The sequence below is a fragment of the Camelus ferus genome, chromosome 17 (genome assembly GCF_009834535.1).
Source record: "Camelus ferus isolate YT-003-E chromosome 17, BCGSAC_Cfer_1.0, whole genome shotgun sequence".
Taxonomy (NCBI): domain Eukaryota; kingdom Metazoa; phylum Chordata; class Mammalia; order Artiodactyla; family Camelidae; genus Camelus; species Camelus ferus.
Genome location: NC_045712.1, coordinates 13,258,669 through 13,278,720, shown reverse-complemented (window position 1 = coordinate 13,278,720; position 20,052 = coordinate 13,258,669). Strand labels below are relative to the sequence as shown.

At 41.2% G+C, this 20,052-nt stretch overlaps 1 protein-coding gene across 1 annotated transcript in view; it reads right to left on the bottom strand.

Moving 5' to 3' along the window:
• Nucleotides 1-403: 403 nt before the first annotated feature.
• Nucleotides 404-20,052, bottom strand: part of MAGI1 (membrane associated guanylate kinase, WW and PDZ domain containing 1) — a 578,793-nt gene continuing 559,144 nt past the window's right edge. The window contains 6 exon segments of the mRNA XM_032458123.1: nt 404-3,983; nt 8,051-8,189; nt 10,366-10,509; nt 11,477-11,537; nt 11,672-11,765; nt 19,356-19,556. Of these exon segments, the coding sequence (XP_032314014.1) occupies nt 3,229-3,983; nt 8,051-8,189; nt 10,366-10,509; nt 11,477-11,537; nt 11,672-11,765; nt 19,356-19,556 (1,394 nt within the window). The 3' untranslated portion in view covers nt 404-3,228.

The following is a 20,052-nucleotide window of genomic DNA, read 5'->3' as shown; positions in this document are numbered from 1 at the left end:
AAAGAGGTTAAGGAACTGGCCCAACATCACAGTTAACAAGTGGTGAAGCTCTTGGCTTGGAAGGTTTGGCTTTATTACCAGAGTTCCATGCCACACCATGCAGCTTAAACCTTCCCGGGCATTCAGATTAGCTGGAGCTATTGATAAATGCACATTTGGACTCAATAAGTCTAGGCAGGGGTGGGTTGAGACTCTGAATTTCTAATATGCTCCCCAGTGATGAGGTGGTAGACCACACTGTGAGTAGCAAGGCACTACACTATTGCAAGGCCATAATTCCTTCTCTTCCAACAGAATGGTATATTTCATTGAGCTGGGAGCCAGGCACTCACACTTGGTTGTATGACCCTGATACATCTGAGACAACACGGAGACAAGAAAGATATCAATTCAGAAACAGTCGTGGTTATGGAATGCATACATTTCCATGTATATTTTTTACAGTAAAAATGCATTTAAAAATCTTTCACAAAAGAAACTTAAAAAATACAAGTAGGGTGTTAAGTTCTCCCCACAACATTCTTTCAGGCATCAACTGTGTAATGGGTGGGAGGGGAGTTCCTGTATGGTTTGATTTAATCATACAAAACACTCATCCACATCATCTCTCATCAAGACATTTACAAATGAAGTGGGGGATTAGGGAAAGGAGGCTCAAAAGAATCAATCTCCAATTTAAGGTTACAGCAGTTCAGAGAAAACTATATCTTTCTGCTTAATGCATAGTCCCTATACAGTACAATATTCCCAAAGCTAATCTGATGTATGGAACTTAGATGTCACTGCCACATCAAAAGTCTTCACAGACGGAGCCAAGCCCAAATAGATAGCACATAGATTTTAAAGTGTCAACTACCATCTGTGACAAAAAGAAAGCCATCAAGATGTTAACGTCACAATATACTCCAGAAGTCCCCCTCCTGATTTCATTTATTTAAAACTCTGGACCGCAATTGAGAGCATCGATCATTTAACATCATGGATTTGGCTATAAAGAGTGAGAGAATTTCGAGCAGTGGAGACTTAAGAATAAAATGTTAGTGCTTATGAAATTGATGAAAAAAGAACTTCACTATTCAGTTGGGTTTTCCCTCCGCCTTCCTACTGCAGCTCAATGTATGCTTTGTATGGAAAACTTGGGTGATAAAAATAGCAGTCACAGAGTTTTTTCTCTTTTATAGCTATAGAAAGTATATTGTGTCTGTTCCAGGAGAGGAACTTGGTTTGTGCATGTCCACACAACTACAGCTACTCATTCTAATGTTATGTATAAACCCTTAAGTCAAATAAAGCTATGAACAATGTAATATTTATATATGCATAGTGTTTTATAAAAGGATTGGCCCACATACTGCTTTTCATCAACACAGAAAGAGCATAAGTCCATAGCACACGGCAAGAAATGAATGGAGAACAGAGAATGCAAACAAGTGCTTAATATTAATAATTCACAGGCAGGTTCACCATGGAGGAAACGATGATATTCAAACTAACTAAAGCTTTAGAGAATTACTTATATAGTCCCCCATTTTAAAACAACTTTACATACCTGATTTAGTTTACAGTAAAATATATCCCAATGAATCAGTTTGTTCCATATTCAAATATAAACACATATCACATTCCTCACAGCTAAATTTTTTGTCATAAATTCTCTTTTATACAAGAAAAAAGGCAACAGTTGTTTCTTTTTTTTTTAAACAGGCTCTATTAATTACAATTTTTAACTCTGTATACATGATAATCGGCTGGTTTTCTCTATTTTTTTTCTTTTTTCTTTTTTTTTAACAGTACCATGAGAACAACAGTGATGGACTTGCAAAGTTTCGTGTCTGTATGGAAAATGCAAAACAGTACTACGGAAATACACAATGCATCATAAGCAGCGGTTTGCTGTAGTGGTCCAACAGGTACAAGCAAACATTTTGGCTCAGCTAGGCAGTGATCCATTTCAACCACATTCCGGGGCTACAGCCGACCCAACCAAACCTCCTGTGGAATAGCAAAAGAATGGGTCTGTTTTCAAAGAAAAACTCACTATGCTTTGTTCTATCCAAAGAATTAAAGGACAAGGTCACAAGGGTAGAGGTTTGCCAACTAGATCTAGAAGTCACATCCTTCTGTCCCTTTCAATCATCTTGGAGACTTTTGTTATGGTTTCAAACAAAAATTGGCATTTCTAAGAATGAGCATGCCCAACCCTTCTTTAAATATCAACAGAGAGGTTCCTTCCACCAAGGCTTATGCCCTTCTCCCCAACTTGGCAAAGGGCAACCGCAGGCTTATGCTAACAAGGGGGAACATACTTTCTGTACTGGGGAGTCTAATGGCTCTCTCACACCAGGCACACTGTCCCACATCCCATCCACTATTCAGCCTCAGATGAGGCAAGACAACACAGAAGGTGTTTGTTGTCCGTTCCTCCTAGTAGTTGAGCAAAGCTGTGATGGCACTGCCTTAATGAGATCTTAATAGATGTTGGTAATGCTAATGAACCTGACCATCTGTGCTTGGGCTGCATTTGGATACTGGCGGCCAACCTTCTCCTTTCTGTGCCTTTCTATGGCCAGGGAGAGTACAAACTGTTTTCTGCACCAGCTCTAACTTGAGAACATAAAATTTCTTTGTGCTGTGTAGTTTAGCGATAAATATCCTTCATTTGCAATAGTAGTCTCTTCATACGGCTTGCTTAATTTTAGGATCATCAGCAATCCTAATCCATTCCAAAGAGTCCTCAGCTTTTACAAATATAACTTTTGCCTTTTTGCTCTTTTTTTTCCCCAAGAAAAACTCCTAACTACAGGATAGCACTACATCACTACATAACAGTCTATATTAATTAACCTTAATAATTTTCCTTACGTAGAGAAAATGATCAACAGCCCCATTTAACCAGAGAGGAAAAGATCACCCCTCAAAAGGGAACAACTCTTAACAATTCTACAGTTTACGTAGAAAGAAAATGTATATCCCTTTGGGGCAGCATTTGGCAAATAATTTCCAAAAAAAGTATGCATTTAAAAATACTTTCTTTAATATTATACATCAGGCACAACACTTTTCATATATATATTTTTTTTCTTATAAGATTTCAAATGCATAAAATGTTTGTGGCTAGTCATAGGATCATTAGGCGTCAGATGCTTCATTAGGTAAGAAACTAAATTATTTCAGGTTTGTGAGCTTCTTCTTAGAACCTTTGACACGGTAAAGGCTGGAATGTGAGTCTCAGATACTGAGGTCGGTGCTACATTCTTTGTAAGGTCGCCGTCTCTGCTCCGGGGGATGTCTGGAACTCCTGCCGGCATCCTGTTTCAGACTCGTCTCATCCCTCTCTCGGTGGCTGCCTCTGTCCTCTTTGTTCCTCTTCTCCAGGGACCGCTCTCTCCTCCGCTCGGGGGACCTTGTCCGCCTCCGGTCGGTGGATTTGGCTCTCCTCTCGGGCGAGCTCCCTCTCTTCCGCTCGGGAGACCGTCTCTGATCCAAGAGTCTCTCTAGAGAGCGCCTCCGCCGGCTGGGGGAGCCTTCCCTCCGGCGGGTGGGGGACCGCTCCCGCCTCCTCTCGGGGGACCCTTCTCGCCTCTTCTCGTGCTTCTCCCTCCTCTCCAAAGTGTTGTCAGCGCTCCGCGTGCCTTCCCTCCGCTTCTCCGGAGATCGCCTCTTGGGGCCATTGGCCATCATCCGCTCGGGTTGGGCGTCTCTTCGTCCCTCGGGTGCCCGGTCCTTGGGTCGGCAAGCCCCGCTGTCGGGTTTTCTAGAAGTTCCGTTCCATGTGTGATGTTCGTTGGGTTGTCTGCTATACTCTCTGCTGCCTTTTGGATCTCTCACGTGTGCCCGCTTTTCCCCATGTGGTGATGATTTGTGAAGATCGGGTGGATAACTGGACTCCAATGGTGGGTGCTGCCGGCGGTCGGGGGGCGCCGCCCTCACTTCCGGAACACCTTGTGGACCGGTGGCGGGGCCGTTCCCGTCGCTGCCGGGGTCTGCGAGGGAAATAAACGGAGAGCGACAGTTTGGTACCAGGGCCCTCCGGCTCCTGTCCCCACCCGCACACTTGTGATCCCATTAGTCACAACAAACAGACAACTGTTAAAGCGGTCATTAATCAAAGCCAACTGAATCTTGGGTTAATTTAATTTTAATTTACTGCAACGAGTCAGGGTTAAAAACTAGTTCTCGTGGCTTTCAGCAGCTAAGCTAGCCTACTGTTCTTTATACTCGAGGATGATTCAAGAACTTGTAACATCCGTGTCAGGAGTTTAGTTTTTAAAGGCACACCCCAAATCATCTGTCTAGAAGGATCAAAATGTTCCCCACCCTGAACTAGCTCCTGCTCCTTTCCCTACCCCTCCGGCCCCTGCCCACCCCTGCCCACCCCTTCCCCCACCCCATGACAGAAAATACTCTTTTCTTTAAAGAATATTTGTTTTAATTTGCTTAAAAATAATCTGGGCTATTGACCTGGAGAAAACTTTCTAGGGAAATGGAATCAACTTATGTTTTGATCTGGGTGGGGATTACACAGAGGTAAAAATTCACGGCACTGTACTCTCAGGCTTTATGCATTTTACTGTATACAAAGTATACTTATATTAAAAAAACAACAACAACAACAAACCATCTGGGCTGGTGAGCCAGGGGTATTATAGAGGCAACAAGGCCAGGTGTTGATGAGAGGTAAATGTGACATTATGTGAGGGTTCATTAAACATTCTCTCTACCTTTGTGAATGTGGTTCAACTATTTTCTTTACTTCTGCGTAAGTTTAAGGAACTATTTTTAAAACATGGAGTCTTCTGACAGATAAAAAAGGAGTGGAAGAGAGGTTGTCAGGTACACATTTGATACTGTGTGCGGTTTAGATAGAGGTGCTTTTCTTGATGCTACAGAAGCTGCCATCATTACATCTATGAGCCATGGGGTCACTGGATGGCTTCTTACATCAAGACATCTGTAGACTAAAAAGCAGAGCAGCTCCTGAGGGCTCCTATTTATTGTTACACTATTTGAAATGACACTGCAAATGTTTTAGGTAGCATCTGGGATTTATGAGATCTCTCTTCCAAACAGGGATGCTTTGTCCCACTTAAACCCAGTGACTCATACACATGACCCCATCCCAGGCAAGGCACCTGAAATGACGTGCTGTAGTGTGCAGGGCAAACCCAGGGCCACAGTCAGAGACCAAGGGGTCACAGGTGCCCTTTAAGCATCTTCCATGAGCCAACAAGGTCAACTTTAAGCAAATCATCTCTTTGACAAATGACCTCCCAAAATTTAGGGTGGGTTTTAACAAAAGCAGAAATGTAGTCTAGAGCAGGGGTTGGGAAATTTCTTCCAAAAAAGGCCAAAGAGGAAGTTTTTATGGTTTTGCAGGTTGCAGAGTTGATCACAACTGTTTACCTCTGCCACTATAGGGCAAAAGCAACCATGGACAACACATAGAAGAAACGGGCATGGCTGTGTGCCAATAAAACGTGGCTGATAAAAACAGGCTGTGGACGAGATCTGGCCTGGGGGCTGTCGTTTGTCAAGAGATCATGGCCTGAGCAGGAAATCTCCTCTTCCTGTCTAGCAAAGTCCTATCCCTCTAGGTGAAAGCTTTGTGATCTGAGGTTTGTTCTTTCTGAATGCTAAGTAGGCATTGCTGAATGCTTAGGAAGTCATTTTAAGATCCAGGTGAGGGGAGGGGCTTCCCTGACTCTCCTACGTCTAACTTGGGGTCTCTTACACCTACTTGGAAGAGAAGGGAGAGTAAGACTTGCACAGGGTCAGTGGTGTACTTACAATTCCAAGAACGCAGGGTGCTCAGAATGAATGCCAAACATATCAAAATAGAGCTAAAGCAGAAGCAATGAGGAAATTAGGCCACAGCACAGAAACACCTAGTATTGATGGAGCTACAAACCGTAGTTTGATTATGGCCCATAAGGTAGAAGCAAGCCTCCCCGAGCTTTTCATTTCTCATACATGCAGCGATATTAGGAGGTATCATCGCTGTAGAAGGGAGGGCCCAGCACCAAGAACAGTCAGAGAGAAAGAGAAAGAGAGAAAGAGAAAAAGTTGAACGTTTAGATTCCCTATAACACAGAGGAAAGAAAAAAAATCTGCATTTGTTAACATAGGGCAAAGAGAGTTTATTTGTCCAGTCAGACAGTCTAAGGCAACACTCAAATAAGGCTGCAGAGACCGACATCAGAACCGTGACGCTTTCAGACAGCCAGATAAGGTGACTCGAGAACCCAGACAATGGATGCATCCTTTTTTCTTTTTCTTTTTTGTTTTTCAAACAACTGGAACAATGACAGGCTGGCATAGGAGAGCATTAACAATAAACAACAGAAGAACAGAGTTCCCTCCCTCCCCCCACCCCTCCCTCCCCAAGATCGCGGCAGTTAAATTAAGTACAAAAAACTCATTACAAAAATAGCCTCACAGAGAAGCAGGTTCCAATCAAGTCAGAAAAATATTGGAACGGAACATATTATAACCCATTTGTGACTCTAATCAATAGAATTAGAGAGACTGAGTCCCAATGACACATGGTGACATTACAGCAGCACAACCCTGGCAAGTTCCACCCTTCTTGGAAAACAGTGTATTTAAACGATCTTTATTTTTAGCCCAAAGAACAGTGGTTAGTGTTGGATTTTTCATCCTCAGTGCAACAGACAGAGGTTTTGAGAAGGTACACAGGTTACTGACGATGACTCTCAAATGAAATATCACATCCAACAGAGAAGCATAGGGGAGACAGAAAGGGGAGACAATGTTACACAGTTTCAGTGGCATAGATACACCTACGGTCAAGGTTTAGTATAATGCACAGCTGCGGCATCTTCATGTCGTCAGAATACCTCCCCTGTGGTTGGCCAAGTTTAAAGGGGCCTCGTCTGCTACCCGCTCATCCCCCACCTCGGGCCCCTCGTATTGTGCACCTGCAGGAATGTCCAACACCTGGGAAGGCTGTCCTTCAAAGAAGTCATCCTCCTTGAGCTGCATCTGAATTAATGATCTCATCAAGTCCAAAACGCAACTGGGAATTGAGCGGAATGACTTTCGGAAAAGAGGGTGATAACAGATAAATCCCTAATAAAGGGGACCAACGTATATGGGGGTCATTCAATCACAGTTTCTATAGAAACTTCTGTAGACCTTTGGTTGGGACGAAGAGCCCTACATCGAGGGCATAGCTTTTTTTTTTTTTTTTTTTAAATTTTAAACAAGAATCTCAAATAAATAGGACATAATTATTATAATATACAATATTTTGCCATCAGAACACTAAGCTATGTAAAGATCATTGCTGTTCAGTCAAATTATGTCTATGGATATGACAAAGGAACTCTATGTATAAGCTGGCTTTCCTCACAGGAAAGGTATAGTGACGTGTTTCCCTCATGATGAGCACTGGGAAGCTATTTCATCCTCTATCACCTAAAAACGTATGGCTAATATATCAACAGTTTTGTTTGTTTTGTAGTAGTGGGCTCAGGTGGTCTGATTTGGGGTAGGGACCAGTAGGGGGGATGCAGACGTACTGTATACAGAGCATCAAGGAGGTGAGCAAGGCCCCCAAATCATCTCCAAATTTCACGCCTCTTAAATTAAGACATCAATTAACCAAAAAAGAGAGAGAGGAAAAAAAAAAAGAATTGTGCCTCAATATATCACTCAGGAAACCTGCTTTCCTGCTTCGTAAAAGGCGTTTAGTCATTTTGTGCTAACAATTGGATCTGAGAAACAGTTTGGCACAGTTCAAACAAACATTCCTTCGCTCTTGGTCGGACTAGACAAAACGTTCTCTCTGATTATCAGAAAGGGGGCTACAGAGATCTTGTCTTAGGCCACGCCCCAGTCCACGTAAGCAAGCAAAAGGATGAAATGTGTAGAGATTTCACAACAAGCGAGGCAAATAATCACATGGTGCGAAAGGCTGGTAAGACACTGGTGAACAGGGGAAACAAAAAGACTTTCCTGCTGCAGTTCTGGAGACAAATTCATGGAGTCATGCCAGGGAAGGAAGGAATGTTTTCATAGTTTGACCCACCATATTCTGGTACCGAGCCGTCTCCCCGCTTCAGAAACAGACGCACTCTGCGGCCACCGTTCTTAATCAGTTCTATAGCCCGAGAATGCCTCATGTTTTTGGTGGTCTCGCCATTGATCTCTAAAATTTCATCGCCAATCTGCCAAAGCAAGAGAGAGCAAAGTGAGAAGACCACAAAAGGGCTCCACGAGCGCTCGAGGCGCTTTATGATTTGAAATTCTTTCATTAATTCATTCGCCAACCATTTATGAAACGAACTCCAGAAAGATCTTCCATTGTTTAGAAGACAGCAGTGAAAAAAAAAAGCCCCATATCCCTGTCCTCATGCAGACAATATTCTAATGGGGGAAAGACAACAGGAAACTTATAAAAGTGCAGGCTTACTGGGCCGTGCAAGTGCTAAGGAAAAAAAGAAAGAAGAGGGGAACATGAACATTTGAGGGAAGGGAGATGTGGCTGACAGCGTTTAGAATGGCTCCCCATGGTCCCTGCTTCCGTGAACTCACATCCTGTGTAATCTCTCTTCCTTTCAGTGTGCGCTGGAATTAGTCACTTGCTTCTAACAAACAGTATGGTAAATGGGACTGAAGGTCAATTCAAGGATAAGCTTACAAAATAATGCCAGCTTCTGTCTTACTGGCCCTCTTTTCTTCTCTCACTTGTTCATTCTGATGCAGGCTGGGAGCTGTCCTACAGCATCCACGATGAAGAAATGAGGAAGGATTTGGGCCAAGAGCCCAGGATGCACTGAACCCAGCCAACAATCTTATAAGTGAGCTTCAAGGCAAAAACCTTCCCCAGCCGAGCCTTTGAGATGAGGCTAAACTCCTGGCTGATACACTGACTGCAGCATTCACTATGTGTCAGCTGCTGTTCTAGGCACTGAAGATAAAGGAGTGAAGAAGACAGGCAAGGTCGCTGGGCGCATGGAGCACGTACTCTGGAAGGCAGATGAGAAAAAGCACTGGCTTTGGAGTTTAAAGCAATGGCTCTGAGTCCTACACCACTTCTTAGCTGAGTGACCTTTTCCAAGTCCTCTGCCTTTTTGGTGTTCACTTCCTCATCCGTACAAGTGGAGGTTCTGACAACTCATGCCTACCAAGCTGAGCAGGTCCAATCAAATACTACATGTCAACGTGTCTTGTGAATTATACAACATCATACAAAATATCTTAACAGTATTTCATTCAGTCAGAGACTTTTTTAACACCCAATCCACAGTGGGTGATCAACGTGTTAAGTGAGTAAAGATATTGAAAAGCATATGCCATGTGTTTGAAATTTTTAAAAAAGGAGTACACCACTGTACATATTCCCTTGTATATGCAGATTGTGCATGTGTATGCATATAAGGAACTGGTATATAGTTTGACCCTGGAAATGATATTTTTACTATGTACTATTTTTCTCTATTTTTAAAAAACAATATTCATGGTCTACTTCCTCAACTTAAAAAAAAAAAAAGGAAGAAAGCTCATTAAAAAATTCAGTCTGAAGAAACTTAAAATTCAAGATTCTGTCTTAAGTTCCAAGTGTTAAGTTCTCCACCTTTGGTGACTTTTCCCCCTCTTTCTGCTCAGGACTAATTTTATTCGCTTTTTTCCTTTCCTGACCTGACTCTCTATTTCTTTCAATCCATAGCAAATTGCTCCCTATGTGTATGTCTCCATCTATGTTCCGTATCTTTAGTGAGCAGATGTTTTCTTCCTCTTTTAATCATCTGATCTGCCCAGGAGAGCATCATATTCATACGTGGTAAGAGATGTAAGATATCTGAACAGAACAGAATGGACTTCTGGCATGAGTGCATTTAAAATTTGCAGCTTTAACTACTATCAGCCAACTTTGAATATTTACGCCATGGAGTTGTTGGCTCTCTGCTAATGGCATCTCTGCTGTTGCTGAGGCCAGAGGAAGGCGGCTGGTGACAAACTATAGAGACTGAATGGAGCTCTCCACCCAGCACCTACAGAACCACCCAGCCTTCTGGCTCTCTAAGAACGCTGGTATTCCCAGGAATTCCTGTGAAGTGCATGTCCCCTGAGATTAAGTATATGAATTATGGAAAGGGGATTCAGAAAATATCTACTTTAATAAGTTTATAAGTCATTTTAATCCTTCATTCATCCTCAGAACTGGAAAAGCTCACCTAACTTCACCAGTAACAACGACCAATGATCAAGGAAGACATTCACGCCAGGGTGGGGGTCATGCAGTTAAGAATGTCCTGAAAGCTGTAGATTCCAACCATAAGATGTAAGCAGTCACTGTAGCTGACTTATTTACATCCACTCCAGACTCCTCTATCTACTCACCCTCATCTTTCCACACCTTTCTGCAGGACCATCCTCTGCTAAGCGCAGAACATAGAGGTCCATGTTATACTCCCGGCCCCCTCGAAGACTGAAGCCAAATCCCTTGGCTCCTCTTTCCAGTTCCACAGTGTAAAAATCTTGCTCCTATTTGAAGAAATTAAGTGCAGTCATTCTGGGAGAACTTAAATCCACACACATTTCTATCTCCTCCAATTATTCTTCTTCTTCTCCATTAAGCTCACTTGACAAAAAAGGCACCATCTTTATCCCCTTCTTGATGGTTCTCCATTGTTTATTAATATCCATTAAGCTTAAGAGTCGGAGCTTCAGTATGTGAAAACACGCAGGAACGTGCGCACATACACACCGACGTGCATACATTAAAACTTAATCAGTGAGGCTGCGACTCACATTTGCAGCAGGAAAATCCTCCATTAGGATACCACCAGGTACGTTGCTGGGTGTTCAGCTTCCCTGCCCCATGCCCTAAGAATGCTCCCCCACCAAAATGCCAGCAGGGCCCATCATTGGGATACCAACAACTTCCACATGTCCAGAGAGTGGTTCCCATCCTGGATGAGGAGAATGAGGAGTGGGTGAGGGAAGGCTCTGAGAAGACCAGCTACCAAGGAATTGATTTAACTCGGTATCACCCAACATTTCCCAAATTTGTTTCGCCTGCTATCACTTGGGTGCCCTCCATTACCACCTTGGGGGACAGGGAGGTAGAATTATGGATCTTATCTGAAATTCACAAGTCTAATAAACACCTCAACAAAAAGACATGCTCTTGACATAAATGCCTTTGTGAAGACCATGAACAGGTAGTTCTGCTCTTTCTCTGATCACCAATCCTTGAGATAATTATAGTTTTTTATTTTGCTTTTTTCCCCCCCTTCCTAGAAAAGGATGTCTAGGAATATTTTTCAAAGGTAGTAAAATGTCATTACCTTGACCACCAAATGTGAGTACATATTTAGTACATCCCCCTCACAAAAGGTTATTTATTTTAATTGAAGGTACCTTATAAAAGGTATCTGGTAAAAATAGCTTCAGAAAGTTGGAAGGAAATGTAAAAAGCAAACAAGGGAAAAAGAGAAACGGCCCTCACCTGTGTTGCCTGGGGTGCTTTGAACTCAAACTGAGATTCCGGCTTTGGTTTGGTGGTATTCCTGCCAAAGAGAGAGAAATAAATTAAGAGCAACCCGTGGGGAGACTGAGAAAGAATCAAGGAGGAGTATTGTCCAACCAAGGAGTTACTTTTTTCCCCTTTAAAGTAACAAAAGAAAGCAAAGCCATGTCTGACCTGGTCTCCTGGGCCCCTGGCTGAGAAGGGGTGTGTGTGGTGGTGATGGTGGCAATCTTCTCCGCATTGGTCAGCAAAGTGGCATTCGAAGACTCTGCAGGGTGAGACAGAGCTATCGTGAAACAGGGGCTGCAGAGGAGACATCGTCAAATCAGGAGGTGTGCACAAGCCCCACATCTGAATGACGTCTGGCTTCTCTGTCACCACTTCCAACACTTCTGACTTGAATTTCTAAACAAGAGTCCAAGGACCATTCTAAGATGTTCTATGATGTGAGCCACATACACCCTCATTACCCTCCTCCCAACCAGACATCTCCACAAATGAAATAAAGAGTTTGCCTAAGAAAATAGTCCTCTAAAATTGTAGCCAAGGTAGGTGCCTCGCACTCCTCTCCCACTACTTAAAAAGGACAGTCCTATCAAAATACTGGGCCCCAAAAGGACTATTTCCCAGAATTCTACAGGCTGATAATAAATGTCTCTGCTAATGTGCCCTGCAACTTATCAGCGATACGGAGTGAGTCTGCTTGATTTTCTCATGTGAATATTAAAACCAAAAGTGTGCTAAGATCTTGCTAAATACACAAAAGCACACAACATCTACTATCTTTTGCCAATGCTTTTAAATGAAGCACAACTGAAGATGTGAAATTACCGTGAGATCTCATCTAATATCACTCATGAAAAGTTCATTTTAAAACTTCATTAGTTAGAGCCAGAGTTTGTAAATCTCAATCATATAAATCAGGAAGTCATCCTAATGTAATGAATATGATTATATTCTTATGTAAATTGACTTTCTTCTCCACTAAATATATTCATAAACAACTTCATTAATCTCTGACAGTTTGGAGACTCAGGATATGAAAACACTCATGAACATGCCTATAGACTGTAAACCAACATGCATATATGAAAATGTAATCATCCACGTAGTAATGGTTATATGTTCTTTCACTAATTATTTCTCCATTATGATTAAGGCAGATAGTAAGCAACTATGAGTGAGTTAAACTTTTAATATTTATTTTTAGGTTGACAGTTTGGAACTTAGCACAAATTTTTTAATCAAGAAAATGCTAAATGTGGTGGTGAAATTCTAAGACTGGCCTACAGATGCCCAGTTAATTCATAGTGTGCCCTGAAGTCTAGAATTTTTGAGAAGTCCTATAGTTTACAGTAGGCGCTCTGATGTTTGTGGAATTCATGCATCTCCCCACCACATACAACACAGTTCCCATGGGAAGTGCATGGTAAGTATTCCTATCCGGGATACCTGGACTACATCCCTCCACTGCAGTCTTGGGTGACAAGACATCCCACTAATTCCGATGACGTGTGGTCTATCTTCCTTTAATTTCTGAGGTTATTACTCAGCTTGGGGCTGGCTTCCTGTTATTCTATCTTCATTACACAAAGTTATTAAAAAACATGGGCTGGAGACTCAAATCCAGGTTCAGATCCCTTCCCACCCCCTCATTAGCTGTGTGCCTTATTTTCCTCATCTGATAGAAGAGGGTGATGACAATAATTCCATTTTCCTGGATAAAAGTATATGAAAGGTTTAGCACAGTACCTGACATAACAGTAGGCACTCAATTCACACTTACTGCAGCTATGGTCCTTGCTACTATTTTTCTTTTTTTAAAAAAAATTGTTTTACTGGAGGTACCAGGATTGGTACCGGGATTGAAGTCAGGACCTTGTGCATGCTAAGCATGTGCTCACCAACTGAGCTATACCACCCCCTCACCTTGCGACTACTTCTACTTTGTAATTATTACTGTGGGAACTTGTATAAGTTATCTAAACTCTCTGCAAAATGAGAAAGTTGCAGTATGGTTTTAACAGTTTAGATTCTAGCCCTAGAGCTTAATTTTGGCAGCTAAGGCACAAGATGAGTAAGAAAATGGAACCAGATCAAGTGAACAACAACGTGAATCTCATTCATGCTTTAGGACGATGTCACCCACAAAATCTGTTTGATCAAGCATTGCTCCAGATTCTGAGGGAACAGTAACCTGTGGTCAAATAAGGGTGAGAAATATGGGTGAAACAGAGAGAAAGGTTTTTGTGTGACTGCGTTTTATTTTTCCTGTGGACTCTTCAGGGCCCTCAACTGCGCCAGTGAGCCTTGTGACTCTCTAAGGTGGGGGAGCAGGTGGTGCGTTTCAAGCTTGGCGGGAGGCAGTTCAGCATCATGGTCATGAGGTCAGATTCTACAGTCAGACTGACGGGCTTTGCGACCCAAACCGCCCATGTGAGATAACAGAAAGATCTAAGAAAATGGGCACAAAGATTATGCGGGAAGTAAGTATTTGGGTTCGTGCCTGGCACGTAAAAGCTGCTCAAAAAAGGTGAGCATATTTTTTTCTTGGTGGCATGGATTTATTACTGTTAGCACAGTGGTAAGAGCATATTATTAGTTGCAGTTAACTAGTGCAACCAAAGTGATGGATCTAAGTGCGCCCCCTGTGTCAGTACAGAGGACTAAGAGACTACAGCCTGTTTGCCAGAAGTTCCATAAACATGTGTATTTGTTCTTTAAAAAAAGAAAAGAAGAAAAACTTCTTATTGTTCATTGTAATTAATTTTATGGAGACTCTCTGGGAGATCAGAAGACTGCTCGGGCCATGGGGAAATCATAATCAGGATACCAAAAAGAACGTTTCCTTGTAATTAAAGTGATTATAATTACTGAATTGTGCAGAGGCTTGCCTTTAGGTTCTTGGGTGCTTTTGGTAGCCAGAGTTTTCTAGGCAGATCAGATTCTATTCTCAAACAATTTTAATATTTCTGCCATTTTCAAGACTTGATGAGGTATAACGATCACTCAATACACGTATAAGTAGAACTCTTATTAATTTTCCTCCTATCATTCCTTTGCTATTTTTTGAGTATTTGTAAGCAAATCTGATTTGGATTGAAGCTTAACTTGAAGTGTTTCAAAAATGAACACTAAGTTTGCAAATGCCTATTCGAGCCCACTGAATTTTCCTCCTTTGGTTGTCTTTCTTAATCTATGAACCACCACCATTTCTCAATCAGACAATGTGCCAAGGACTGTGCTATGTGATTATCACATGGACTATTTCATTTCATCCTCACAACCCAATGACAGGTCCAATTATTACCCCCATTTTAGAGATGGAGACACTGAGGTTTAGAAGAAGTAGGCAACATGTCCAAGGACATTCAGAGAGTAAGTGGAGGTGCTAGGAATTAAACCCAGAGCCTGCCTGATGGTTAACTTTCAGTTTTATTCCGTTTACAAGGGAATTATGTGTTAGTTTCAAGGAAATCGTAGCTAATTGGTACATTCCCTTCAAATAAGTAAGCACTTTTATCTTCATGTACATATACAACCAACTTCACTAAGCAGTATCACAAATTAATTAAAATACAAAACACCCTGGTTTTGACTTGGAGATTACATGGGCCACATTCCAAGCACTAAAATAATTTTTAGTATACCCTGGATTTCCAGGATGCTTTTTAATATCTATAAAGTTATATTTATTTTAATGAACTTTTAAGTCTTCATTGAGAATTAAACCAAGACAGTATGCGTTAAAATTCTCTCCAGCTTTTAAAATACAGAGATGAAGCCTATTATCACAAATCTGTATCTCTATCCCAAAGCAAACTTTGTCCCCTATAATAGGAAAAAAATAATAAAAGAAAGGCCTGATATAAGAATGCACTCCAGCAGCAGTTTTAGAAAGGGATGTCAATGTATCTGACTTTTCAAACTCCAAGATGGACAGACAGATTGGCTGTTTTTGCAATAAATTCCAGAGCGCCCTCTACCCTCTATTAAACAGTTGTTACACCTGCTTTAGCTCTCCCAGAGGAATGAAAATGGGTATTACTGCTCTTTCCTTAGCAATTGTGCATCAAGAGAAGCATGTCCCAGCTCTCCAGGCACTGCCACGGTGCCGTGCTACATCAGGGCACTAACTATGGCAAGAGCGTGTATCTTGGATTTCAACTTATCTCTGTGACAAGTGATTACAATTCTAACCTTGCTCCCATGTTCATGTCCTCAGCCTCTCTTACGGAATCCAGATTACAAGGCCAAGCAAATCGACAAAGGAGACAATCACTCCTTTCATACATATTTTAATGCATAAACACATGTTTAATAAATGCTCTGAAGGGAGCATCTGAAAATCTGAATCCCGTAAAGATTTGAAGAGTCTTGAGAGACTTTTTAAATATGGATGATTGAAACCCTGTTCTTTCTGACAGAGTATACGCTAGCTATCATATCCACAGAGCCTCCTATTAAGATAATTAAACTCTTTCATGCCCTTGCCAAGGAAACAGCAGTATCTGTGTTCCAAGTCCTACTTCCTATATGAGCAAATACTTTATTTTATTTTTTTAATTGGGGGGGTGATTAGGTTCATTTATTTATTTTTAACAGAGGTACTGGGGATTGAACCCAGGACCTCGTGCATGCCAAGCACACACTCTACCACTGACAAGCAAATACTTTAAAATAGAGAGATGTGAACTACAAATTTAAGACCATATTTCAATAATACATCTTTAAGCTCATAAATATTTTCAGTACCTTGAACCTCATTCAGACTTATGATTCCATGTTAGCCTGGCTTAGTCAGGGTCTGCCCTGTCTGACTAGAGTCTCACTCCCACCCCAGACTTTAGAGGGTATTTCTATACAAGTGGTAGGAAGCATGTGTGGTTTGACCTGTCGAATTTCAAGATTCAGTAATGTTGAGCCCCTGTTTAGGCCTTTCTGTGTTGTCACTGTCCATTTCCTATCCCTCAGCCATATCTCAGAGGAGAATAAGATCTGCCCCTACTTTGTCTCCCAACCTTGTCCCCAAGGTAGTAAAAGCAGAGATGGTCAGGACTGCCCTGATCTAGGCCTGTCTGGCAATTCTGAAGGTAGGCTTTCTAACAACACAATAATGCCAAACCAAGGGGGTCATGTTTCAAAGCTTTTGTAAGAGGAGGGCTGGTAGAGCAAGAAAGGTAAGAGAGAAATAGCAGAAGGAGAGTGAGGGAAACTGGAGACTGAGAGAAGTGAAGATGGAGAATGAAGTGATACAACAAGAAAAAAAATTAGGCAGCATGAGCTAGATAAAGCAGTGATTTGGACTGGGTTCCAAGCACTGCACAACCCAGAACGCATCTTTCTGAAGTGCCTCCTTGGGTTTCTGAGAACAGTACCCCAGACAAGATGGATTTCAAAGAGCTCCAAAGCCACTCTGATGGAGAATTTCAGTCTCCCCATGAGGATCATGCAGTAAAATGTCTCTCGGCTATTTGACTGATTAAATACTAGAGTGAGAGACCTGAAGGAGACCAGAGGTCCCTACCATGGAGAGAACACCTGCCGTTTACCTTTCAGTCTATCACGTCAAACACACTTTTTCATGGAGAGGTAGTGGATCCAGCACAATTTCCTCTTCATCAAAATGTAACGGTCAGTCCCTCTCTCCTAAGTTTTTGCAAAACCCTCCTGGATTGCTGCGACATCTCTCTAGAAAACTAACATGTCTGCCTTCACTCTAATTTCCAAGTTGGCAATTTTGGGCCCCAGTTGAAAGATGAGAATCACAAATCCACCATCTGCCAGACTTGATGCCCTTCACCTGGACTTTGAAAATTACAAGATAATTGATAAAGAGTTTTATTATCATGGCAATGAATTCCTGAAATATCTTGGGATAAAAATCACATCCTCAGCAGCAAACCAATCCTTAACTACGCTGTATCAACTTTAATGTTTACTTTCTTCTAACATATTTCAAGTACTGAAGCTTAAAAAATGTCTTTTTATTGACAATTGTTATTGCATAGTCTAGCCTGCTTTATATTTTTGCATGTTCAGATTTTCCAAAAAATATTTTCGATTGCACAACATTGAATTAAGTCAACAAATATATGCACAGTTGTATAAGTTACTTCTGCGTATTTATGTCTTTCCTGACTGTGAACCCTTTTTCTAAGCCCTTCTCTCAAGGAGTTCTTTCTTCCCTTCCTTCCTTTTTGGAAATTCTCATTCTCACATTAAGACTGACTTAACATAGACCCAGCAAGTCAATTCCTGTGTCCAATTCTTTTGAATTAGTTTTTTGAAATCTCGCCACAGCATGCAGATGAATGTATCTCAATTTATATATTACGTTAGGCTCTCTCAACCATTTGTCAATGAATTTTTCTGGCTTCCTTCATCTTTTCCATTAGGAACCTATGTTCGATCATCTTGTGATCACTCTTCTAAATTGTAATAGCTTCCCAGAGTGGTGAATTGGTAGAGTGGACTCCAGACCAGATGGTAAATTACTAACCATGCCTCTGAGGCAGGCTGAAATAGACCATCATTCAAGAAGCTATTTTTTCCTTCCACATTTGGTATGGGATATTTTTGGCACAGAGAAACTTCTCTGTTCTTGGAATGAACAATTTTTAAATATTTTTTGTTTGGTTTTGGATTGACTTTTTCTGGAAGGCACAGTCTGTATCACTCAAATTTTAAACTAATAAAGCTCATTTTCTAACAATTAGTAACTGTTCATCTGTGAATTAATTTCAGATAACATCTTTGATTATCTTATTTTACAGATCAATGGCATAGAATTTTTATCACACTATCTCCACAAACCACATTTTCCTCTTTAGAAAAACACACTAGTTTTTAACATATACATTTTATTTTATAACCTACATAGGAAGAATGAAAAAAAAAAAAAGACCCTGAAACATTCTCGGACAAGTATCACTTTCTTCCCAAGGGCAAAGTCTGCTTAGAAGGAAGACAATATTTAGGACTTAATTCTCTGAAGGATCTATACTTAGTGACATTAGTATATTAACTTCATTTTTAATTAATACGAATAATGACTATTGATATATTTTGTTAGATAACTTTTTAATTTGAGGGGTGGGGGGAGCTAGCCTGTGTACTAAAGGATGTGTACTGGCCTCTACTCACTACATGCCATTAGCACCCACTCCAGACAATGTCAAATGTCCCTTGGAGGGCAGAATTGCCACTGGTATATAAGAACCAAATATCTGAATTTAATCAAACAAACAAACAAGAACATGCTTATTTTAAAGTAGATACAATCTATCAAAAATACTGAGTTTTTTTTTTCTTTCTTTATCCACATGCAAAACATTAGGGACAAACTAAGCAGACACAAATCCTAAGACTCTCTCATTAAGTAAAACACTTGAATATATCTACTTATTCTGAAAACAAAACAAAACAAGCAAACAAACAAACAAACAAAAACTACCATAGCATTGGTTCTGTATTGTCATTATATAAGTTTTGTGCTGTCATATTATATACACTTAAGTTTTAGTAATTGTTTTTAAAACATCATTAATAATTTCCAGGCATCAGGGAAGCTTCACCACCTGTATTCAAACTAGTCTGTCATTTGAAAGACAAGGGCACCAAAACCAAAATAAACTGGGGAAAATTTAAGACTCTCTGCAGCAAGACAGGGTCCCAGGGCTAGAGGATTAAGTCAAGAGGGCGAGGTAAGGTTTAGTAACAGTGGCTCACGTTTGTTTGATGGGCATGTTCAGTTAGGGATGGATAAGGCTGCCTCTAAGTCAACACTATTCACTATTCATGAAACTAATGCCATAAAGAGAGAGAGACAGAGAGAGAGACAATAGGTATACTTTACCATCCCCGGGAATGATGCGAAGGGTAACTGTGTTTCCCGCTTCCTTGATTAGGTTGACAATGTCGGAATGGGACTTGTTGGTGATGGAACAGCCATTTACCGCCAAGATCCGGTCTCCTACTTTCAGCTTGCCACATCGGTCAGCAGGGCTCCCCTCAATAATCCGACCTATTTTGTGAGGCATAGCCACACATGCATTGCCTGCTTTGATATTGAGTTTTAATTTTTTTTGAGTTACGTGGGAATAGAGTGAAGGGAGGAGAAAAAGGGTTGAAAAGGGAAAGAGAAGGTTAAGTGTTAATTAATTAAAGCATTAAGCAAATGTTATTTAAGGAGAACTCTGTGCCGAGGGTCAAAACATTGGCAAAGTTCAGGGCGTCTCTGTAAGAAGTTACTGCCCTGAAATGATAGCTCATCATTCCCGTCCTTTCCTGATTCAAACCGTGGGGAAAACCCCAGCTTCCCTCCTTACATTAATGGCCAATTTGGGGATCTTTGGCAACTTCAAAGATTCTCAAAAGCCCCAAAATAACTTGCTGTGGGCTTATTTTGAGACTGCGAATGTGAAACCCAGAGCTGGGAGGGAGGTTTTTTTATCCATCCTGCGCTCACATCACTTCATTTTTTTGCCAGCTGTTGCTTAAGTTTCTGCCAATGTTTTGTTCTTTCTCCATTTAGAAAAAATAATCACCGGGTG